Source organism: Choloepus didactylus, chromosome 6, assembly GCF_015220235.1.
Source record: "Choloepus didactylus isolate mChoDid1 chromosome 6, mChoDid1.pri, whole genome shotgun sequence".
Taxonomy (NCBI): domain Eukaryota; kingdom Metazoa; phylum Chordata; class Mammalia; order Pilosa; family Megalonychidae; genus Choloepus; species Choloepus didactylus.
This window is the reverse complement of record NC_051312.1, coordinates 33,610,004-33,636,170: the sequence shown is the minus strand read 5'-3', so window position 1 is coordinate 33,636,170 and position 26,167 is coordinate 33,610,004. Positions and strand designations below refer to the sequence as shown.

General features: G+C 38.0%; 1 protein-coding gene across 20 annotated transcripts in view; it reads right to left on the bottom strand.

The window, feature by feature from the left end:
* The window catches only part of PHF21A (PHD finger protein 21A), a 282,142-nt gene that overhangs the window by 57,472 nt on the left and 198,503 nt on the right, over positions 1–26,167 (bottom strand). For 14 of the 20 annotated variants that reach the window (XM_037838633.1, XM_037838635.1, XM_037838639.1 and 11 more), the window contains 3 exons: positions 20,199–20,405; positions 2,352–2,603; positions 1,081–1,170 (listed from right to left, as the gene is read on the bottom strand). In XM_037838633.1, the coding sequence (XP_037694561.1) occupies positions 1,081–1,170; positions 2,352–2,603; positions 20,199–20,405 (549 nt within the window). The remainder of the gene's footprint in view (positions 1–1,080; positions 1,171–2,351; positions 2,604–20,198; positions 20,406–26,167) is intronic. The other 6 variants (XM_037838652.1, XM_037838644.1, XM_037838647.1 and 3 more) reach the window with 2 other exon arrangements.

The following is a 26,167-nucleotide window of genomic DNA, read 5'->3' as shown; positions in this document are numbered from 1 at the left end:
TGCCTGGTACATTTTTATTCTTAAACCAAACTGTCAGGAAGACTTTACAAGGATTTTAAGATCTCAGAATGGATGTCAACTTTTCGAGGAAACCTTCTCTAATATTCTTAAGACTGAACTGTGTCTCTCCTATGTGTTCTTAGGTTACCCTGTACTTCCCATTAAGCATGCTGTTATTGCTTGTATGTGTCTGAAACTCCCATCAGACTTTAAGCTCTCCGAGGGCAGAGAACTGCCTGGCAACTGCACAGTGCTTAGCACAGTCTAATAAACAGAAGGCATTTATTAAGGATTTAGCTGATGAATACCTGAAATCATCTTATCTCACAAGAACACTGCCCAACAGAGCTATTCAGAAATCACTTATGCCACTGGCCACAAAATACTTCTCTCTTCTCTTTGCACCTGAAACCTGGGGCACCAGTTAGGAACTCCCAGCCATTCTCCCAGGCCATGTCAATTACCAAGGTCCAGACTGCAACAATCCTGATATTCTGCCATGAGAAAAATGAGTTCTAACTGCTGGAAGAATACCCTTAGGGGAATGTGGGAAAGCAGAACTTCCTGGACCAAGATAGGGAGTCCCCTGTGAAGATGCTTAGCCTAAACTTTATTTTAGGTAAGGCTTTGTGCTTAAATATGATGCTCGGTGCCATCATTTCCCAGAACAGAAATGAATGGTTTCTATGCTGTTTTGGCTGCTGTTTCTTTCCCTACTCTTTGGCATACAGGAAAGAAATAAAAAGAGGTCACTGCCTTCTTTTCCCACTGCCAGGCAGGTTTTGGCTAAATCTTTCCAGTGGGTTAACATTATAAAGTTTATAAAGATGTTATCTCAATTGCTTTAAATCTAGGTAGTTCCCCTTTTCTTCCACCTCCCCCTACTATACTATCTTCGGTCATAGTTGAGAACCCTAAACAAACCTCTTCATGGTATGCAAATCAGCAGCCAAGACATTTAGCTAAGTAGTATCTGAATACCCCTGAACTGACAAGCCCCATTAAAGACTGCTTAGATAAAGGCCCAGGAGAATTTTGTCCCACCTAACCCATCACTCAGCTGGTCATTGGTTTACTCACCTGTGGAAGAAAGTTTGGACGTGGAGTGAGTCTGGGAGGGGGGATAAACTGTGGAACTTTGATGGGCTGAGGAGGTGTTGCCTGAACCTGCTAAAAAATGGGAAAGAAATAATCTAAAGAGGACAACCAGTTGTTCACTACCAAAGCGAGGCATTCTTAAAGTATTTTCAGCATCACTATTTCCTGGAGAGCAGACAATATTTTCTACCATCAAGAAACTTTTTTACTCTCCCAGCTGCATGTTTAACCCTATCAGGTGAACCAACCACATATTTGTTTTCTCATACACAACAGAGAACAGAGCAAGCGCAGAAATCATAGACAATTTACTTTGACATTCAAGAACTCTTGCACTTACACATTTTAAAAGTTAAGACTGAATCCAAAGTAAAATCAGTCTTTGCTCCCTGGCCAAATGGGCTTTCTCCTGATATAAGAGCATCATCTAATGTGAACAGCTTTATTCCTATAGAAAATTTTCTAACTCTTAGCATCTGGCTGAGTTATCTGGTTGTTCTCGAAGAATTCCTGGGTAAGTGGTAAAGCTTCATTTTATTGCTCTCTGGATTCACTCATCACTGGACATCATTCAAAAGCCACTTAGAGCTCTTAGCTGCTATTCTAAGAATGGAATTTTTAACAAAAATTTGGATATATTTCCCCCAAGTTTCTGAGACCATCAGTTCCTAAATGGCTTTACTGCAGAAATCTCATGAACAATTTTTGTTTACATATTTCCTCCTTTAAGGGATCTTTATTTTCTGATGGACCTTGGACACTGACACTTACCTTGTGAATTTCTTGAATATTTTTAAAGTGCCCCAAGCAACTCTAGTACATCCCAGGTGTGATCAGTTTAAAGAGATAGTGAATTAAAGAATTTAGCAGGGAGTTTTCCTCAGAGCAATAATACTGCATAAGAGAGTTTAAGCACTTAAATTTTACAGGCAAGACTGTGGAAAGGGTGGAGGGAAAGAGAAATGAAACAGCATGTATGGCTCTGTGAAGGACTTTGTTCCCCTATAGTCAAGTCACAATGACTTCAAATAATGCACTGAATGAGCTGCAGTCTTGGTATCAGGACACCTTTGTAGTTATTAGAGCAGATAATAGGATTGCCATATTCCTTATCAGCACCAAAGTGGAATTTGGCATGGTAGAAGAGTGACTGAAGCTGAGAAATCCAGCAGGAGCCCAAATGGATGTACTTCAAAAATGCATATCCTGAACTCTCTCACGTGGGCACACACGAATAGCAGCTGCCAGCTTACCAGAGTGACTGTGTTTTTTGCCACAATTTGGACAGCCTCTGCCCCAGGCCCAGTGACCTTATTAGATGTCTGGAGGTTGACTGGTGTGTTCTGCACGTCAGTGTTAAGCACAGCCTTCTGACTGTTGATGGCGGTCACCATAGCAATGGTAGGTCTCTGGCCCACAACAGAGGCAGGCATGGTCGCAGTTGCTGCTTTCAAGACGAGAGGTAGTGTCTTTGTGGTAATCATAGAAGCTGTAGTTACAGTCTTCTAGGAGACATGGAGAACAGATATTAGGACACTGAACAATAAACTTCTAACCACCAGAAGAAAACAAAGCAATACTACTCACAATCAATCACGCTTCTCTATATAACATTTCTTATGTGTACACAGCACACACTTCTTACTACAGGAAAAGGTAATCCCTGGTTAGGAGAGTTCTCAAATTCAACTTCACTCATAAATGGGAAAGTCTGCAGGAATGACTGCAGACCAGTATGGGTGCAGTGTTTTCAACAATAAATGGGGGTGAATTTACAGATACAGAGTATGTATGTACCTATTTCTTCTGCTTCTTCTAATTCTTTGCTTTCTCTTCCTTAAAAAACCTTATAGAAGTTGCATATTCATGGGGTATACATCATCTCTATCCTTAATTGCTACAATTTCATCACTATGAAGAAAGCAACCATATAATTCTGGTTATCTGCCTCTCCTAACACAAAGGCTGGGGTAATGGGGTTGTGTCTTTTCATTGTTTGAATTTCAGCCTGGAGAGGACGAATGGAAACTCAGGAGAAGATTAAACAACTATTGCCTCAGAGGCAGTAAATCACAAGTTCAAGGTAACGAAACACATTAACCGACTAGTTTAATAAATATAAGTTCTTGATACCAATGGATATGATTCAGGACCTATGATCTTTTCTCTGGAGAAATGCTAGAGAAGTAATTAAAGATCCAGTAAAACACGACAAAGTGGAAACAAACATCTGAGTTTCAAAAAGCCTTACAGATCAGAGGGTCAACCGAGGAAAAAGCACTTGACTGACAATTCCTAAGTGCTATTGTGGCTCTGAAACTGTATTTTTCTAGAACTTTTACAAAAATAATTAAAGGAGTCAGTTTCAAAACAAGAAAATATAAGCAACATAGTTACATGGAATATCCATCTATATGGTGCTATGAGTCATTTGAGAAACAGGCATTTTAGAGGCGTGAAAATTCAGCAGGTCCAACTTGTCAGATCTGATTCTAATGCTATGCCAACCTTTTTCTTCTTATTTTATATTTACACTGTCCAATTTGATAGCCACCAGCCACATGTGGCTATTTAAACTTAACTACAACAAAATAAAATTAATACTTTGGTTCCTCAGTCACACTAGCTGTATTTCAGTGCTCAACAGTCTTGTATGGCCAGTGCTATGAAATTGGGCAGCAGAGATACAGAACATTTCCAACATTGTAAAAAGTTCTACTGGACAGTATTGCTCTAGACCATCTACTCTTCCTGAAGGAGATGTGAACAATTTCCTTTGTGAATTTCTAATTCAGTTTCTATGTTAAGTACCCGTGTATTTTAAGGTGTTTGGTTCTAGGCAATTACTTATTTCCATTTTCTGACTTAACAGTGCTTTTATTACCTAAACTTTTAACAACTTCTTTCATTTTTCTTTTAACCAAAAAGTTTAATGACCTGGCCTCATCTATCCCATCACAGCCTAAGCAGCAAGCCTTATTAATGCCCATTACTAAAATCACCTGAATTTTTGTTTCCTCTTCTCCAAGGCAACAACAAAGAAGTGGATTATTTTACTTGCCATTGCCTCCTCAAACCAGAAATGGGAGTAAAATGTGAACGCTGATACTTAATTTGGGGGCAGTGGGATATCTACTTTCCATCAGTGATGAAAACCAAATAAAAGCTAAAATGTTACTTATCATTAAAAATATTATAGTAATTCAGTAGTATTGAATGACTTTACAAGCACTCTTTTTAATAATTGCTTTTTTTAAACAGTGTGCTATTAGCCCTATCTTTCAATTTAAAACATTTAAATACAAAGAACTTTTGATGCGGTGAGCAGTCACACCAGATGGCATTCAGTCCTGGCTGGTGCCACCATGGGTTGTGAAAGTAAAACTCTAGTCAGCAGAACTTACTGACATGGATTTTGAAAAAGAGTTGTGCACATTGTTACTGTTTTAAAAGGGGTTAATTTTTTTTTAAACATCTTTAATTCAGGTAAGTCATTATCAATATTTTGAACAACCCTAAAGTGGTAATTCTAGAAAACAGTAAAATTTCAAACACACCTGAATTATAGACTTTCCATTAACCACAAGACTTAAAAACACTGAAATCTAACAAGTTTGTTCAATGCCTTAGTTTAGTATTTTTATCCTACTTGATAAATTCTTAGCTGTGGCTAATTTCATTATTATTCTAGCATCTATATAACTCTCTTTGTATGGTATACAAGTATAGGACCTAGTACTAAATGCTTCCAAGAAAACCTTCTCAAAATTGTATTTATTAACTATTTATTGATACCAAGAAACAGGTATTGCTTAGATCTTACTTCTGATTGGGTGTGGATTTCATTCCAAGTATTAGAGAAAATAACCAAATTCTTGGGAGTACTGGAGTTTATACGACAAAAGGAATCTAGAACTTTGAAAACAAAGCCCAATGAAACCTTCTGAACTGTTCTGGCAGGAGAAAAAGAAGACACAGAGAGGCAAAAAGAAAATTATTTTTATGGTTAGTTGACACTGTCCAAGTATGATCACCTTCAAGAGAAGGTGGCAGTTCCCCCACAGTTTCAAGAAGGGATTCTTGAATTTTGATAAAAACCAACTTGCATGACTGGGAAGTTAATGCAGAAATACAAGGAAAGAAGTGCTAATAGCAAAATCCTTTCTATTTATTGTTTTGCTAGGTTACTGTTTACCTGCAAAGCATGAAGCACTGACATTAAAACAAATGGACTCCAATGTACAAATCAGTACTTAAAAGGGACTATTACTGTGGGCTCTAATTAACCTCCACATCTATTTTAGATTGTTTTATCTGTTTAATTTTGAACAGCAAGTCCCTGTTATACACTCAAACAGCAACAGAAAAGAAACTCTCCCCTTTCCTCTAAGGGTTTATCGTCTGTTCAATTTTTATTAATTGTACTCTTCTTTACATTTATATTACATCATTAAAAACGAGAGGGTTGTTGAAGGGTATAACTTTATTCAACTATTCGATTCTTTCATTTTTCATGTACACTGCAAAAAGTCTACATGAGTTGGAGTTAGAATTAAGTAAAAGAAACCGGACCATCTCCCACACAAGATTTCCTCATTGATTCCTCTATGCCTTGGTGCATGCTTATCACCCAACACAGAATAAAAAACTTTCTCCTCCTAGCATTTCCTCCCCACCCACTCTGATTGTGACTTAACAGTTTTTCCTTTCTGAAGTTACATATTTAATTTGTGCCACATCTAGCATCCCAGCTTGTCCCATAAACCTTTAATGACTCCTCTTTGACTTTCAAAAACCCCAAAACCTCAAAAGTTTAGGCATATATCAGAGTGCTTCCATAAGTTAGCCTCATTCTGCCTTTCAGGCCTTATTGCCCTCCCGAGTGTTTCATGAAATCCATACTCCAGCCACATCAGCCTACTTGTTATTCCCAGGCATGCATTTATTCCTTTGACATCATTCTTTTGTTCATACCATTTTCAACAGATTAAAAAGTGTTTACATGGAAGGGGTGTAGTAGAAGTCATTGTTTCTTGGTACACAGGAGGTTTCTCGCTCAACCCATGGAAACTCTGTTCAAGTAATATTCCAACTTACACAAATCAGAGAAATGCTTAAAATAGCCATTCCCTTTCCTGGCAATCAGAATTCTGTGCTTCTCTGGAATGGTGAATGGGAAGGGGTCTTCCTCCTCTGCTCCATCACTGACATGCCATTCATCTGTCAAGGCCCTGCTCAAATGCCACCTCCTCTGGGAAGTGCTCTCTGATCCCTCCAGTCAAAATTAATCTGTCCTCCAAATATTGTATGATCTCATTAATATGAAATAATTAGAATAAACAAATTCATAGAATAAGCAAATTGATAGACAGAGATTAGAATAAAGGGTTACCAAGGAAACAAGGGTGGGGGTAGGGAATAGGAAGTTAGAGCTTAATTGAGAAGGCGGAGCAAGATGGTAGCCTAAGGAGGTGTGGAATTTAGTTAGTCCTCTAGACCAACTAGTAAATAGCCAGGAACAACTAGTAAATAGTCTGGAACAACTGTTTAGGGGGACATCCATGACTGGAATGGGTGAAAGGGCTGAAAATGCAGCACAGAACTGTAAGAAAAGTCTCCCAAATGGCAGAGGATGGCTCCCCTCCCCTACTGGCACAGCAGGCTGAGTTGGAACACTTCTTGGTGGGAAAAAGAAGCAGTCTCTAATAGGAGTAAGGAAAGGTAGCTCAATCAAGCTCCAACTGCAGTTTTAAGTAACAAATTTGGACTACTGAACACAAGCAACAAACACAGATAAACCTGGAACAAGCAGGAAAGGAACTCTGAGGTCTCTCCCAGCAGAGAGGAGGCAGGACTGAAAGGGAAAAAAAAAAAATAATAAATAAAAACAGAGGGTTTTGGAGACAGCTGAGCTCAGAATACTGGAAAATGGCTGTGTCCCAAGAAAAGGGGCACACAAAACCAGGTACCAACTCCAGGTGACCAGTGAAACTGGGGGGATGGGGACTGGCTTTGAAAAGGGGATTTCTTTCTTTTATTTTTTCTCTCAGTCTATAGCTCATTAGAGAAAGCCTCAGGCATTCTCAGTTGTCAGCACTGACCCAGGCAAAGGTGGAGTAAAAATAGTCAGAGAGACAAAGGAAGAAGTCAAGTGAAGGGCTCATCTTCCCTAAGGAAAGGGGAGGTGGGGCCCAGCTCAAGTGAAGGCCCTCCATCAGACAATTCAGACCCCAAGGCCTGGGGAAAAAACAAAACAAAACAGAAACAGCTTAAGTTTGACTTATGACTCACCCTCCATCCCTGGCAGGGACAGGGTCTTTTGAGAATTAAAGGCACTGCACCTGTTTACACCTGTGGGGAGCTGTGGGCTCACAAGCACCACCTGCTGGGCAGGACAGGAAAAGTAGAGTGTAGAGGCCTCACAGGAAAGTCTGACAATCTGCTGGGTCTCATCCTCAAAGAACCTTGATACTGACTACACCCTCCTCCTGAGACTTGGGCCCATCTGGTCTAGGAAAATCTGACTGGGGTAATCAAGGAAATCAGATGCATAAACAACAAAAAATTAGAAGTTACACTAGGAAAAATGAAGATATGGCCCAGTCAAAAGAACAAACTTATACTTCAAATGAGATAGAGGAATTGAAACAACTAAGTAAAGATGTTCAAACAAATATGCTAAATCAATTCAAAAATCAAGTCGAAAAAATGAAGGAAGGTATGGCAAAAGAGATGAAGGCTATAAAAAAGACATTGGGTGAACATAAGGAAGAACTAGAAAGTTTGAAAAAACAATTGGCAGGACTTATAGGAATGCAAGGCACAACAGAAGAGATGAAAAACACAATGGAAACCTACAACAGCAGATTCAAAGACGCAGAAGAAAGGATTCATGAACTAGAGGACAGAACATCTGAAATCCTACCTAGAAGAGGACAGGGAAAAGAATGGAAAAATCAGTAGGGTCTCAGGGAACTGAATAACAATATGAAGCATATGAATATAAGCACCTTTATGGGTGTCCCAGAATGAGAAGGGAAAAGTGGTAGAAAGAATGATGGAGGAAATAATGACTAAAAATTTCCCATCTCTTATGAAAGACATAAAATTACAGATCTAAGCAGCACAGCATATCCCGAACAGAACAGATCCGAATACACCTATTCCAAGACACTTAATAATCTGCTTATCAAATGTCAAAGACAAAGAGAAAATTCTGAAAGCATCAAGAGAAAAGTGATCCATCACAAACAAGGGAAGCTCGATAAGATTTCTCAGTAGAAACCATGGAGGTGAGAAGGCAGTAGCATGATATATTTAAGATACTGAAGGAGAAAAACTGCCAACCAAGAATTCTATATCCGGCAAACCTGTCCTTAAAAAATGAGGGAGAGTTTAATATATTTTCAGACAAACAGAAACCAAGAGAGTTTGTGAACAAGATACCTGCTCTACAAGAAATACTAAAGGGTGCACTACAGACAGATAGGAAAAGACAGGAGAGAGAGGTTTGGAGAAGAGTGTAGAAATGAAGACTATCAGTAAGGGTAAAAAAAGAGAGAAAAAATAAAAATAAAATAAGATATGACATATAAAATCCCACAGACAAAATGGTAGACAGTGAACATTATGTTGAGTGAAATTAGCCAGAAACAAAAGGACAAATACTGTATGGTCTCACTAACATGAACAAACATTAATGAGTGAACTCTGAGTTCAAGTTGAGAACACAGCTTCTCAGGAGATAGAAAGAGGGTAGAGATCAGGCATTTGATGCTGACAGAGTACAGAATTTTCAACAGGATTGATTGTATAGATCCAGAAATAGATAGCACAATCCTGTATGATGGTAACACAATATTGTAAGTACTCTGAACAAAGATTGAGTATGGTTGAAAGAGGACGGCTAGGAACATGTATGACACCAGAAGGAAAGAAAGAAGATAAAGACTGAGATTGTGTAACTTAGCGGGATCTAGAGTGTGCAATGATGGTAATTAAATGTACAAATATAAGAATGTTTTTACATGAAGGAGAACAAATTAATACCAACATTGCAAGGTGTTGAAAATTGGATGGTATAAGGGAAAAAAAATAAATGCAAACTAGAGTCTATAGTTAACAATAACATTGTAATACGCTTCCATTAATTGTAACAAAGGCAATATACCAAAGTTAAATGTCTGTAAGAGGGGATATGAGGGAGTGGTATGGGATTCTTTGTGATGGTATTTTTGTCTGGCCTTTTCATTGTATTTTATTTTATTTTTTTAGTCCTCATTTTTTTTCTCCTCTTCTTTTTTCTTTGCAGAAGAAATGGAAATGTCCTTACATAGATTGTTGTGGTGTATGCACAATATACTGGGAATCACTGATTGTTTACTTAAGGTGGATTGTATGGTGTGTGGATAAAATTGTTTTAAAAAAGTAAACAGAGAGATATAAGTGCTGGAGAAAACGTGGAGAGAGGGATGTACCTATTCACTGTTGGTGGGGAAGTAGAACAGAGCAGCCTATCTGGAGGGCAGTATGGTAGCTCCATGGGAAGCTAAGTATGGCACTGCCATATGGTCCTGTAACCTTATTGTTGGTATATACTTGGAAGAACTGAAAGCAGGGACATGAATGGACATTGGCACACTGGTGTTTACAGCAGCAGTATTCATGATTTTCAGTGGATGGAGGTGGCTTAATGATACATCAACTGATAAAAGAAATGATGAACTGTGGCATATACATACAATGGAATACTGAATGGCAGCAAGAAGGAATGAAGTGGTAAGGTATGCATCTAGGTGAATGAAACTTGAGGACAGTATGTTGACTGAAATAAGCCAGAAACAAGAAGACAAACATAACACCTCACTAAGATGGACTAAGTATAATGTACAAACCCTGAGAACTGAATCTGAGAGCACAGGTTATCAGGGGAAGGCTTATTGTAAACGTTCCTAGATTGTAAGCTCTTAAAGTAGTCACATCTATTCCTGACTTGTAACAGTTATTTCTAAATTCTGAGATGCTGTGAATAACCTGGTTGGTTTCTGGAACTTTGGGCATGCGTATGACAGCTGAGACCCAGAGCCAGAGTTCAGCAGCTACGAATGTCAGGATTACCCCATACAGCAAATGTTAAAGAAGCTGAAAAAGAGTTCAGACTTCAATTACAGACATGAACGAAATGGACTTGGTTAAGACTAAGGTAAATCAGACTAAAGGGTAAAGGATGATACTGACTGTTTCAAAACTTCAGCTTCTGTGTGAGACCAAAGGAAGAGATTCTTATTTGGTGCAAAATCTGTATTTTCTATAGCACACTACATAATTTAACTTGTGTGGTCAGTTTATTCAAATACCATAATTACATGGAACCTTGAATAGAGAGTGAGATCTGATTGGTTTGTACAGTTTATGTGAAGCCCTGATACATCCCAAAGTAATCTGGGCTGAGAATAAAAAGTACATGCATAGCCCCTTAGGGGACCAGGGGAAAATGTGGAAATATTAAACTTCCCCACCTGGGGAATTCCTGGTATTCCTGTAAGCACTGGGGACTACCAATTTAGTAGGCTGAGCCCTTATGAAGCTTGTTATTGCAAATGAGAGGCTAAGCCTACTTACAATTGTGCCTAAGAGTCACCCCTAGAGAACTTCTTTTCTTGCTCAGATGTGGCCTCTCTCTGTAAGGCAACTTGGCAGGTAGACTTGCTGCCTTCTCCCCTAAGTGGCACATGACTCCCATGGGTGTAATTCTCCCTGGCAATGTGGGACATGACTCCCAGGGATGAGCCTGGACCCGGCATCGTAGGATTGAGAAAGCCTTCTGGACCAACAGGGGGAAGAGAAATGAAACAAAATAGTTTCAGTGGCTGAGAGATTTCACACGGAGTTGAGAGGTCATTCAGAAGGTTATTCTTATGCATTATATAGATATCCCTTTTTAGTTTTTAGTGTACTAGAATCGCTAGAAGGAAATACCTGAAACTATGAAACTGCAACCCAGTATCCTTGATTCTTAATGACTGTCATATAGCTTATACAGTGTGATCATGTGATTGTGAAAACCTTGTGGCTCACACTCTATACAGTGTGTGGACAGATGAGTAGAAAAATGGGGACAAAAAGTAAATGAATAAGGGGGGGGTATGGGATGTTTTGGATGTTCTTTTTTTCTTTTCCTTTTTCTTTTTATTCTTTTTCTTTTTATTTTTTTTGGGGGTAATGAAAATGTTCAAAAATTATTGTGCTAATGAATGCACAACTATATTATACTGTGAGCAATAACTTGCACAATTTGGATGACTGTTTGTATGTGACTATAACTCAATATAACTGCATAAAAAACAAAACCAAAAGAAAAAAAGCTTAATTTCTCTTGAGGGTGGTGGAAAAGTTTTGATAATGGAAAATGGTAACTGTAGCACAACACTGTGAATGTAATTAACATCACTGAATTACAATATTTGAATGTGGTTAAAGAGCGAAAGTTTAGGCTGTATATATTATTTTTTTTATTGATCTATACTCACATACCATACAGACATACAAAGCGTATAATCAATTGTTCACAGTACCACCAAATAGTTGCGCATCAATTACTAAATTAATTTTTGAACATTTTCATTACCACACACACAAAAGTAGTAAGAATAAAAATTAAAGTGAAAAAGAATAAAGTAAAAAAGATCACTGGGTACTTTTTTTTTTTTTTTTTTGCCCCCGCTTTTCTACTCATCCATCCATACACTGGACAAAGGGGAGTGTGATCCACATGGCTTTCCCAATCACACTGTCACCCCTCATAAGCTACATTTTTATACAATCGTCTTCAAGATTCAAGGGTTCTGAGTTGTAGTTTGAGTTTCAGGTATTTACTGCTAGCTACTGCAATTCACTAGAACCTAAAAAGGGTTGTCTATATTGTGCTTAAGAGTGTCCACCACAGTGACCTCTCAGCTCCTATTGGAATCTCTCAGCCACTGAAACTTATCTCATTTCATTTCACATCCCCCTTTTGGTCAAGAAGATGTTCTCCATCCCACGATGCCAGGTCCAGATTCCTCCCGGGAGTCATATTCCATGTTGCCAGGGGTATTTACACCCCTGGGTGTCAGATCCCACATAGTGGGGAGGGCAGTGCTTTCACCTGCCAAGTTGGCTTAGGTAGAGAGAGAGGGCCACATCTGGGCAACAAAGAGGCATTCAGGAAGAGACACTTAGGCACAATTATAAGCAGGCCTAGCCTCTCCTTTGCAGAAAAAGTCTTCCCAAGGGCAAGTCCCGTGATTGAGGGCTCAGCCCATCAAACCACCAGTCTCCAATGTCTGTGAGCACATCAGCGACCATCGAGGTAGGGAAGCCCAACACCCATGCATTCTCCCCCAGCAATGTTCACATTAGTGGTAGCATATAATATTTCTCTTTTCGTGCCTGGCTAATTTCACTCAGCATTATGTCTTCAAGGTTCAGCTGTGTTGTCATGTTTCACAACATCATTCCTTATTGCTGCATAGTATTCCATTGTGTGTATATACCACTTTTTATTTATCCATTCAACTGCTGGAGGACATTTGGGTTGTTTCCATCTCCTGGCAATTGTGAATAATGCTGCTATGAACATTGGTGTGCAGATATCTGTTTGCATCACCGCTTTCAGATCTTCCGGGTATATATCGAGAAGTGCAATTGCTGGGATCAAAGGGTAACTCTATATCTAGTTTCCTAAGGAACTGCTAGACTGTCTTCCAGAGTGGTTGAACCATTATACGGTCATACCAACAATGAATAAGAGTTCCAATTTCTCCACATCCTCTCCAGCATTTGTAGTTTCCTGTTTGTTTAATGGCAGCCATTCTAATTGGTGTGAGATGGTATATCGTTGTGGTCTTAATCTGCATCTCTCTAATAGCTAGCGAAGCTGAAAATTTTTTCATGTGTTTTTTGGCCATTTGTACTTCCCATTCAGAGAACTGTCTCTTCATATCTTTTGCCCATTATATAATTGGGCTGTCTGAACTACTGCAATTGAGTTGTAGAATTTCTTTAGATATGCAAGATATCAGTCTTTTGTCAGATACATGGTTTCCAAAACTTTTTTTCCCATTGAGTTGGCTGCCTCTTCACCTTTTTGACAAATTCCTTTGAGGTACAGAAACTTCCAAGCTTGATGAGTTCCCATTTATCTATTTTTTCCTTTGTTGCTTGTGCTTGGGGTGTAAGGTCTAGGAAGTGACCTCCTAATACAAGGGCTTGAAGATGTCTCCCTACATTATCTTCTAGGAGTTTTATGGTACTGTCTTTTATATTGAGGTCTTTCATCCACTTTGAGTTATATTTTGTGTAGGGTGTGAGGTAGGGGTCCTCTTTCATTCTTTTGGATATGGATATCCAACTCTCCCAGCCCCATTTGTTGAAAAGACTGTTATGTCCCAGTTCGGTGGCTTTGGAGGCCTTATCAAAGATCAGTCAGCCATAGATCTGGGGGTCTATCTCCGAATTCTCAATTCGATTCCACTGACCGACATATCTATCTTTGTGCCAGTACCATGCTGGTTTGACTACTGTGGGTTTACAGTAAGCTTTAAAGTCAGGGAGTGTAAGTCTTCTCACTTCGTTTTTCTTTTTTAGAGTGTTTTTAGCAATTTGAGGCATCTTCCCTTTCCAAATAAATTTGATAACTAGCTTTTCCAAGTCTGCAAAGTAGGTTGTTGAAATTTTGACTGGGATTGCATTGAATCTGTAGATGAGTTTGGGTTGAAGTGACATCTTAATGACATTTAGCCTTCCTATCCATGAACATGGAATATTTTTCCATCTTTTAAGTTCTCTTTCTATTTCTTCTAGTAGAGTTATGCAGTTTTCTTTGTATAGGTCTTTTATATCTTTGGCTAAGTTTATTCCTAGGTACTTGATTTTTTTAGTTGCTATTGAAAATGGTATTTTTCTTGAGTGTCTCCTCACTTCTTTCATTTCTAGTGTATAGAAACATTACTGACTTATGTGCATTAATCTTGTATTCCGCTACTTTGCTAAATTTGTTTATTAGCTCTAGTAGCTGTATCATTGATTTCTCAGGGTTTTCCAGATATAAGATCATATCATCTGAAAATAATGACAGTTTTACTTCTTCCTTTCCAATCTGGATGCCTTTTATTTCTTTGTCTTGCTGGATTGCCCTGGCTAGCACTTCTAGCACAATGTTGAATAACAGTGGTGACAGTGGGCATCCTTGTCTCATTCCTGATCTTAAGAGGAAAGGCTTCCAATCCCTCCCCATTGAGTACTATGCTGGCTGTGGGTTTTTCATATATGCTCTTTATCATATTGAGGAAGTTTTCTTCAATTCCTACCTTTTGAAGTGTTTTTATCAAAAAGCGATGTTGGATTTTGTTGAATGCTTTTTTCCGCATCTATTAACAAATTTTTTGATTTGTTAATGTGTTGTATTACATTGATTTATTTTTTTTATTTTGAACCATCCTTGCATGCCTGGAGTGAACCCCACTTGGTCGTGATGTATGATTTTTTTAACTTCTCTTTAGATTTGATTTGCAAGTATTTTGTTGAGGATTTTTGCATCTATATTCATTAGGGAGATTGGCCTGTAGTTTTCCTTTTTTGTGGCGTCTTTGCCTGTTTTTGGAATTACACTGATGTTAGCTTCATAAAATGTATTAGGTAGTGTTCCATTTTCTTCAATCTTTTGAAAGAGTTTAAGTAAGATTGGTGTCAGTTCTTTTTGGGAAGTTTGGTAGAATTCTCCTGTGAAGCCATCTGGCCATGGGCATTTATTTGTGGGAAGCTTTTTGATGACTGATTAGATCTCTTTGACTGTGATTGGTTGGTTGAGGTCGTTTATTTCTTCTCTGGCCAGTCTAGGGTTGTTCATATGTTTCCAGGAAATTGTCCATTTACTCCACATTATCCAGTTTGTTGCCATACAGTTGTTCATAGTATCCTCTTATAATTTTTTTAATTTCTTCGGGATCCACAATAATGTTACCTTTCTCATTCATTATTTTGTTTATATGGGTCTTCTCTATTTTTGATTTTGTCAGTCTAGCTAAGGGCTTGTCAATCTTGCTGATCTTCTCAAAGAACCAACTCTTGGTGTTATTTATTCTATTTTTGTTGTTGTTGTTGTTCTCTATGTCATTTATTTCTGCTTTAATCCTTGTTATTTCTTTTCTTCTACTTGGTTTAGGATTAGTTTGCTGTTTATTTTCTAGCTTCTTCAGTTGCTCCATTAGTTCTGTGATTTTAGCTCTTTCTTCCTTTTTGATGTATGCGTTTAATGCTATAAACTTCCCCCTCAGTACTGCTTTTGCTGCATCCCATAGGTTTTGATATATTGTGTTCTCATTTTCATTCATTTCTATATATTTAACAATTTCTCTTGCTATTTCTTCTTTAACCCACTGATTGTTTAGGAGTGTGTTGTTTAACCTCCAGGTATTTGTGAATTTTCTAAGTCTCTTAGGGTTATTGACTTCTAATTGTATTCCACTGTGGTCAGAGAATGTCCTTTGAATAATTTCAAATTTTTTTAAATTTATTGAGGCTTGTTTTATGTCCCAGCATATGGTCTATTCTGGAGAAAGTTCCGTGAGCACTAGAGAAGAATGTGTATCCTGGTGATTTGGGATGTAATGTTCTGTATATGTCTGTTAAATCCAATTCATTTATCAGATTGTTTAGGTTTTCACCTTCCTTATTGGTCTCCTGTCTGGCTGATCTGTCTATAGAAGAGAGTGATGTGTTGAAGTCTCCCACGATTATCGTGGCAACATCAATTGCTTCCTTTAGTTTTGCCAGTATTTGTCTCATGTATTTGGTGGCACCATGACTGGGCGTATAAACATTTATGATTGTTATTTCTTCTTGGTGAATTGCCCCTTTTATTAGTATGTAGTGGCCTTCTTTGTCTCTCATAACATCCTTGCATTTAAAGTCTATTTTATCTGAGTTTACTATTACTACTCCTGTTTTCTTTTGGTTGTAGCTTGCATGAAATATTTTTTCCCATCCTTTCACTTTCAATTTCTTTGTGTCCCTGTGTTTAAGATGAGTGTCTTGTATGCAACATATGGATGGTTCATAATTTTTGAACCATTCTGCCAATTTATATCTTTTAATTGGGGAGTTTAATACATTTACATTAAATGTTATTACTGTGAAGGCATTGCTTGAATCAGCCATCCTATCCTTTTGTTTACGTTTGTCAGATATATTTTTTCCCTCTCTCTCTTATTGTCCTTTAATGAACCAATACTGAATCTCTTTAGTACTAAACCTTTCTCCATTTCTCTCTCTCCTTTCTTTTTTTCTCTGTTGGTAGGGCTTCCTTTAGTGTCTGAAGTAGGGCAGGCCTTTTGTTAGCAAAATCTCTCAGCATTTGTTTGTCTGTGAAAAAATTTAAGCTCTCTCTCAAATTTGAAGCAGAGTTTTGCTGATAAAGAATTCTTGGTTGGAAATTTTTCTCTCTCAGAATTTTAAATATGTTGTGCCACTGCCTTCTCACCTCCATGGTGGCTGCTGAGTAGTCACTACTTAGTCTTATGCTGTTTCCTTTGTATGTGGTGAACTGCTTTTCTCTTGCTGCTTTGAGAACTTGCTCCTTCCCTTCAGTATCTGACAGTTTGGTCAAAATACATCTTGGAGTGGGTTTATTTGGATTTATTCTATTTGGAGTTTGCTGGGCATTTATGCTTTGTGTATTTATGTTGCATAGAAGGTTTGGTAAGTTTTCCTCAACAATTTCTTTGAATACTCTTTCTAGACCTTTACCCTTCTCTTCCCCTTCTGGGACACCAATGAGTCTTATATTTGGACATTTTATTTTATCTATCATATCCCTTGAGGTCCATTTTGGTTTTTTCAATTTTTTTCCCCATTCTTTCTTTTGTTCTTTCATTTTCCATTTTGTCATCCTCTAGGTCGCTGATTTGTTGTTCAGCTTCCTCTAGTCTTGCACTATGAGTATCCAGAATCTTTTTAATTTGGTTGACAGTTTTTTTTATTTCCATAAGATCGTCTATTTTTTTATTTACTCTTGCAATTTCTTTTTTATGCTCTTCTAGGATCTCCTTCATGTCCTTTATATCCTATGCTATGGTCTCGTTGTTTGTTTTTAGTTCTTTGATTAATTGCTTCAAGTACTGCATCTCCTCTGTTCTTTTGATTTGGGTGTTTGGGTTTGGGTTATCCATATCATCTGGTTTTTTCATATGCTTTAAATTTTTCTGTTGTTTTTGGCCTCTTGGCATTTGCTTAACTTGATAGGGTTCTTTTAGGATATGTTGGCTAATTCAAAGTCTAATCTCTAATTTGTCAGGTCCACAGCTTGGTGGTGTACACTCTCTCTAACTAACCAGCAGGTGGCGTCCATGAGCCACTTAGTCCCCCCAAGCCAGTTCTCCCCAACTTTGTCTTTGTGGTGTGTGGGGTCTGATTCTTGTTGGGGGTCCAATTGTTTCACCAAGTTTGAGTATGTCGTTGGTGCTGTCCGCCCTGAATGTGGGGCGTGTGTCTCAGTGGTTAGGGAAGGAGGGTGGCTTTAATAATCAAATCTACCAGGTGTTCCTGGAAATTTAAGGCTGTTCCACTAAACCTTCAGTTCAGTCTCCCCACAGTTTGTCTCTGTCTCTGACCCACAAGTCCTTGGTATTGGCGTATGGTCCCTGGGATTTCTGAGTGGGTCCCTCTTCCAAGTCGTGCCCTCCCAGGGCCTCTCTGTATATATTTTAAAATAACATTTATTAAAAAATTATTCTGTCCTCTGGTATTTTCACAGTTCTTTACTGGTACTTGGATTTTATTCTTCTCTGTTAGCTGTTTGCATTTCCCTTTCTAAATATTTTAAATCCTTGAAGACAGAAACTGTGTTCTTTGTGAATTCATCTGCCATACTGCCTAGCACTGTGCTTCTACAGAGTAGGGGGTCCATAAACATATAAGGCATGAATGAAAATATGTACCATTAAGTCCCAGATTCCAGAGTGCTTCTGGGCAGGGACCATTGCTACCTCTTTGTATATCAGAATCTAGCATACAGAGGGTATCCAAAAAATACTGATTGATAGTTTACTAGAAAAACAAGCAAACAAAAAAACAAACAAACAAAAAAACCCTAGAGGATCTGTGGTTTTTAAACACTTGATTTAAATAAAACAAAACAAAAATTAGCTAAAGCAATTAAATATATCAGGCAGGCTGCCAGATGGAGAAATACTATATAACACTGCTGTGGGGACAGCCCCTGGACCCTCCCCAACTGCCATCACAAGGAAGAACAGAACTCAGATTGCCAGGGAAGGGAATGGCTACTGTATTTTCTCCAATTTGGGAAACTAGAATGCTACTTTAACATACAGTTTCCATGGGTTGAGAGAGAAAACTGCTACTTCTCAGGCAACAATGCATTCTACCATACTCTTTCCATGTAACCACTTTCTGATCAAGCTGTATTTTGGAAAGAGAACAACCTAAACCAGCTCTGTTTAAAACTCCAACAAAAGTAATCTTATAAGCAATCTTTCAGAAGCAATACAAGTCTTGGTCCGGGGAGTTTTAAAGTTAGTTTTGAATGTCTGATCTCCAAATATCCTTGGGGTGGAGATTAGGATAGCTAATAGCTAATAGGATAGGATAGCTAATAGCTAATAGGATAGGATAGCTGACTCTGGTTATCTGATTTACAGCAGGGATTTTTCTTTTCCCTTCTTTGGCATTTTATACAGTGTTGGCATTTCTCTTTTTGGTACTGTATGGCAGTACAGAAGGGTGGTTGAATGGATAGAGTTTTCAGTCAGAATATCTGGGCTCAAATCTTGGTTCTACCATGTAATACCTAATTACTTAAGCTCTCTGTGCCTAGTTTTCTCCTCTAAAAACAAGAGATAATAGTAACACCTTCTTCATCGAGTTGGGATGATGATTTTCCACATTATATACGTAAAGCACACTAAGAAAGAGTGTTGGCATATAGTCAATTTTATGTAAACATTAATTATTTTTAGTATTTTTAGAAATAATGTATTCTTCACTTACAAAAAGCTGTATATGAACTAGCCCAGTGTCCATAAATGGTGAATGAATAAACTATAATCTTATTCTCCACATATAAAGATATAGTGAAGACTTAGTGTTGATGGGAGAGGAGTGCCCATGCTTAGGTTTTAGGAGATCCCAAATTCCTTGAAGTCATGTGCAAAAATGAGTGTACAGGTATGAATGTGTATTTTTTGAGGGAAGGAATTCATAGCTTTCAACAGAGTCTTAAAGGGGTCTATAACTCCAAGGATCAAGAACCACTGCTCAATGGTCTACTTTAAAAAGGTATGGCCATATTAAATATACGTATAACGATCAAGCTTGAATAGTTTTCTTAACCAAACGTTATTTCCATTCCCAAATATGCCCTTTTTGTGTATCTTGGCTGCTTCACTCTCCTTACATTATGCCCTTTGCTGTAAAAGCATTTGCCCAGCCACACCTAGTTAGAATGTTAGTGAGCTCTCATCCCTTAATTCTAGTATTGATCTGAAACTTCCAGTACAGATTTCCTTTGGTGTATTAGAACAGATTCATATTCTCATGAATATGAACTTAGAAATAAGTATTTTGTTTCTATGAATAATGGAAATATATCATTCTTCTGATTGCCTCTTTCTACCTAGTCCCAAAGACATTAATCCTGAGATACCTCCATGCCTAATTGCTAAGATTTCCATAAAAACAATTTCAGAAGAGGTCAAGTCACACAGACTTTCAGAACAAGTACAAATAAATACTTCTAGAAATTCAAAATAAGGATCTGACACTGTCCTAATGAAGAGAATTGGTTAATCTTTATTACTGACTACCTTTCCCCCCTTCTTTGGAGAGGTGGGAAATCATTTAACTTTTGCTCCTTAGCAATGCTATTTCTTTCTGCTAATGACTTTCAAGTGTCTTAACCCAGTTACAGTATAAAAAAGTAACCTAAATAACTTGTTTAGTGCTAGCTGAGTTTAATATAATCTGAAACAAGACCCAATTCTACATGGCCAATAACAAATCAATATACAATGTGAAGTCTGCAAAGCTCTATTCACTTTTACCTGTGAAGCGGTTAAGTTGGGAGAGGGTGCAGCCGACTGTGGTGCATGGTGGTGGTGGTACTGCTGCTGTTGCTGTAGTTGCTGTAGTGGTTGCTGCTGTGCTGTTTGTAGTTTGTTTTCAGATTGTGGCAATGGCTGTATTTGAAACTTGTCAGGTTGTTCCTGTTTTACTATCAGGTTCTTCCGTAGCTGTTCAACCACTCTTTTCTACCAAATGAAGACAAAATGAAATAAAATCTGTTAGAATATTAGTCTATCAGATACATAGAAATATGCCGCAATTATATACCTCTGAAATCCTTTCTATAACTAGCTTAATCTAAAATTACGCACCTCTAAAATTTATACAGATTCCACACATGAGGGATTCAAAACACAGACATTACTATTAATAGGAAACTGATAGCATAAGATAAAAAGTAAAAGCTAATGGAGATCATGTAACAGAGCCCAGACTTCTTGACTATTATTAGCTTAGCATGCTAGGCTGGAAGGACAGTATAGCACAGAAGTGAAGAACATGACTCTGGAGCCACACTGCCTCAATTCAAACTTCAGTTTTGCTACTTACCAGGCAAATTACTTAACCTATATGTGGCTCAATCTCCTGTTCTATAAAATGAGGTGATTAATAGTATCTACCACTTAGGGTTCATACCAGTACCAAATGAGCTACTCAGAACTGTGACACACTGTTGGCTACTATTATTATTATTTTTTGTACCTGATAACATAGACACCAGCCATACCAACTTCTGTTAATCAAACATCATGTATCCATCCCAGTTTAAAATATTACACAAATTTTTTTAAACAGAGAACTACTGATTCCAGCACTATAAACAACAGACATTCTAAATTATTGAAATGTATAATTCACGAGCCGGACTTATTTGTTGGGACAGAATTTGTGGAAATACATACTTTTGTTTAAGAGGAGTAGGGATTTAGCCACATGGGATGAAAATGTAAAATTAAGGTTTCCTGATATTCCTAGACCTTGTCCTAACCCAAGAAAAAGTTGTATTTGATACCTTCATTCCTATATAACATTACATTTCAACAGGGCAGGGATTTTGTTCACAACTATATCCTCTCTGCCTAGAACTATGCTGCTGAGTAAATCCTTGCTCTCTTTACGTAATCTGGAAAGTCATGGGACTAAACATCAGCAAATGGCTCAGAGAATATATAAAAACAATTTGTTAGAAGACTTGGCTCTGACTCTCCCTCCCTAATGACTGGAAGAAAAGATAAGCAGCATTTCTCTCATATACTTGCAAGTGTTCATCAGCAGAGATTTCTTATTTCTGATAAGAAGAGATTGCTATTTTCTAACACAGGTTATGAGGGGAGAAAAATGAATGAAGAGCTTTAAATAAAGGATTAAGTGAAACCATAAGGGCCAGGGTGACTTTCAAATTCCTGCTTATGGTTCTAACCAAGTCTCTGTCCACTGCACATATTCTCCAAAGGACTCAAACTTCTGGGCTATTGGTTAACATATCTGAACATTAAAATATTTACAAAATGGATTTTTAAAACTTTCCAGTCAATAAAAAAAATATTATTGAGAGAATTTTAAAATACTTTTATTATTGATTCTTTTCAGACAATGAAAATATATAAAGGCCAATCTTTAGAAAAAAGCGATTCTGCTATACTTTATACACTGTTAGCACTGCTTTGAGAAGTTAGATATTAAAACAAAAAAAAAGGTAGCAGAGTCCAAAATATTTGCAAAAACCATCTGTAGATGCGTAAAAATGCAAATTCATAAAATATAAAATGCTTATAAAAATTAACTTTCAAGTCATTAAACTTCTATTTCTCAAGTATAAAAGGCAGAGTAAATGAACCACTGCAATTTGTGAGAAAGGGAAGTGACAGCAGTGGTGCTGCAGAAAATTCTGAGTATCAAATGTGGTTTATTGCTTGGTGACTGCCAGAACATTCAGACATTTAACAACGAAGTAATTATTTAGAGTTGCTTTCTATTCCCTTCCCATCAGACATTAAGCATATTTAGAAACTAGCTGAAGTATAGCATCTGCAGCCAGAGAAAGGGACTCCAAGAACCCTTATTAAAACAAAACAAAACAAAACAAAAAACGAAACAAAAACAAAACAAAAACACAACAGTTCAAATCAGGGGGAGCAGACAAACCAGGAGAAAATAATAAAGCACATACATGACACATGCCAAAAAAGAAACTCTGAACAAAAACAGCACAGGAAATTGAATTACTACACCAGGCACAAAAAGAAACAGTTGTTATTTTCCTTTACATGCTTGGGAAATAGTGTGCTCTCTTACTTACTGCCTAACTGAAGTACCTAGCAGCATGTGACAAAGCCCAAGCCCACTCCCAGCATTATGTACAACAGAAGAGAACAGCAGGGGAAAAGAGTGAGCAGGGGATGCAGGCTAGAGTACTCTCCAGCCAGATGGCTAGAGCAAGGTGAAGGCCAATCAAAAGCAGAGTCAGCAGAGTGGGAGTTGAGTGAGTCACACAGCATTCACAACTGTTCCTCCCCCAGTGCCTGAAACAAAGCCCATGGAAGCTTGGGGGAAAAAACAAGATCAAAATACTTGCAAACTTATATTAGTCCTGTCCTTGGGAGAGGGAAAAAAAAAAGAAGAAGAAGAAGAGGAAAGAAGAGAAGAAAGAAAAGGAAAGAAGAGAAGAAAGAAAAGCAAAGAAGCTGTGCTGACTGAACACAGGTCAGATCATACAATCTAGGTAAAGTTTTCTTTGAAAGACAGCTCTGCTATTTCACAAAGTGTCCCTTAGAAATTGATCAGTCCTGAACTCCCTGCTGTTCATCAGAAGATTAGAAAAATACCAAGCCTGCAGTTGTGCATGTTGTCAATATGGGTGAAATTTTTAAAAATCAAGGTTTGGGGTGGGGGGTGGGGGGTAATGATGCCTTCTGTCACTTAGTCACTTAAATATCTCCCACTGCAATTTCAAAAACCAGTCTAAAGCTGGGTAAGCTCTGCAGTGGAGGTGTACCTCAGGTGCACAGAGACCATGCACACTCTTTTAAGGACTGGCTAGAAAGGGTGAGTTGCCATGTGCATTAGTTAGCTTTCCTAAGTCCCACAAGCCAGTCTTGTTCTGTTCAGTCTTACTGCTCTGGCAGCACATTAACTTCAGCAGGTCCCTGATCTGCTTCAGTGCCAGTTCTGGGTGAGCAGAGAAAGAATTAAGGTATAATATTTCATAAATCCTAGCTGTATAATAACAAAGTTGCTGATATCTGTTGTACAAAGGGGCTCCTCCTGTGGATTGTACAAAGGGGCTCCTCCTGTCTCCACAGGAGGTAAGCCTATACTTTTACTACTTCATTTTAAACAAAGAACTTGTGACTTTGTTTGGTCATTAATGAAAGTTATACTACCATAAACAATTTAATATTTTCAATGGCATTCATGTATGAGGGAGATCTTTAAATGTAGCTAATTATCTTGGAACATTATCCTGAAGCTTTAAGAAAAGGCGAAGTCTCACCAACTGGCCATTCATCATTCACTAACAAGTTAATGATAGTTAAAGGGGGGAAAAAAAGAAGGAAATGAAAAAGGAAAAGTTGGAAAGAACAAAGGTGGAAGGGAGGAAGAGAATTAATAACTTATCATCTTCTGTCCTTAATACATTTCCTATAAACAATAGGCCTCCAGAATGGCTATTATCACCCCCTTCAAATCATTTGTCAAGAACTGCTCCATAAACCTAGCATGTAATTCCAAGCCTCATATTCCCATGACATTCACATCAGTAAGTTTCATCAGGACTTATTCAGGCAGGAGAGTTCACAGAGCTTCTGACACTTCATGTCACAGTTTCCAAGACAGGTAGTCACAGTGATCAATATTGTGACATTCTGTGATACTATCACCATGTTTGCATGACAGCTAGGCAAATCCCAAAGAAAAATTCCACAGAAATTGGTTTTGTTTTTTCTGCGATCCAAGCCAACCATTCAAAGTTCCATGGCCTTGGTCAATAAAGAAGGGGAGATGGAAGCACCATCCCCCAAGACATCAGTTTATTTCCATCAACAAATTCTCACAAACATTTTAGAAAGCTTTTCTCAAAGGAATTTCAGGCACAAGACCCTGCTCTCCACAACTGGATTTCGGGGCTTCAAGTGTGCTTTTGCACATAGTCAGTCATTCAACCTGGTGCCTGTGTGTTTAATTGCATTACCTGTTTCATATCAATTATGAGAGGGCCATGCCCACTCAGACATCTTCTTTTATATAGTATTGCACTAAAAATTCACCTTTTTTTCCTCCTTGGATCAACCATACAATTTGAAAACACAACTTTTACGTGGGTGACACAGACTTGTAACATCACAAATACATAAAGTCAAGAACAAGTCTTACTCATTTTCATGCTCAAAATACAGTAAAAACCTTTCCAGACCTTCAGATTTAACAAATGCTCAAAATGAAAACTAGGGATACTAAATTTTTTGTGTGCAGAAAAACTAACCTGGAGACATTTATATTTGTTGATGAAGCTAGAATTACTCAAATCGAAAAAAGTACTTTCTACTGCTCCATGTGAAATTCAACCACTGCAATTATAAATAACACCAATATTGATCAACCCTGAGGATGCAGGAAGCAGATATATAAGAATGTGGCCACATAATTATCCTCTAAAGAATAGGGCATATGTTACTGGCATAATAATGACAAAACTGCAATCCAAAATAAAAGGTATGTATTGTTTAAAAGAAATAAAAAATTAAGCCAAGATTCCACCTTTTAATGAACAAAAACACAGAATGCTATAGAAAAGAAGCAATATATTCAAAATAGCCTTCCTCTTAATGCAATAAGCGAAATGCAACGGCAGAATTTGCACTGAAGATATCAGAGGGACTGTTCCAGGGGAGACAAACGCAAAACAGAATACTGACAGAGGAGGAGGAATATTGGGGGCAGCAGCTATAAATAAACATGTAGTTAAAAATAATTGCATTGTATTCAATGTGTAAGGCATTAGCATATTTTCTCCAACCTCTCTGATATTCAGTATCAGGGTTAGAATTAGCTCAATAGCTTCTAATCTAACATGTATCCCCTTTTAAAATGCCACCTGTTTGACAGAGAGGGTATCTATAACTTCATTTTATATAGAGAACTGTATATGCTATCTACTAAAGAAGGTTTCCATGGTTTTTGAGAGTTGCAAGCATAGATAATTATTTTATAGATCTGCTAGGTGTCATGGACAGTAGAATATAAATGAATTAAGGAACAGCAGCGACAGTTGCTGTCGAAGTTTTTTTTTATAAAGTTCAAAATTCTCTGCATGGATACATAACAGATGGTCGCAACTATGTATGTCATGGTTAGACTATGGCTTACTTTTTTAATTAAAAAAATATTCTTTGGGGTTTACTCTTTCTTCAAAACACACACACATGCATGTGCATTGCATACACATGCTGGTATTTACATCAATGGGTTTTACTAACCCATCTCTAAAGGGGATTAGACCCTTTATTTGACAGCCTGAATGAAATGGAGTTTATATCTTTCTTATTTAGTTTATTCACACTTTAATAGGTAAATTCAGCCCCGCTTTTCCCCCACACACTTATGCATGATTATAAAAGAGGACTTCCAGGAAGATGGCAAAGTAGGTGAGGCAGAACGGGCTTCTCCTCCATTAAAGTAACTAGAAAGGGACACCATGGATCGCGGTTTTGGGGTGTGACTGGCCACAGAGGGTCCCCCACAGTATGTGGAGGGGACACCAACAAAATCAGAAGAGAGACAACAGCTCGAGGGATGCGGCGTGTTCCTGTCAGACCGCCTCCTGACCAGCAGCAGCAAAACTGCCACCCAGCAAGGGAGTGAGCAGCAGCTCTCCATTCCCGAGCACCTATCTTGACAGTTTGCTGGAGGATGATCCTCCACAGTCATACAGCGGGGAGCTCCCTTG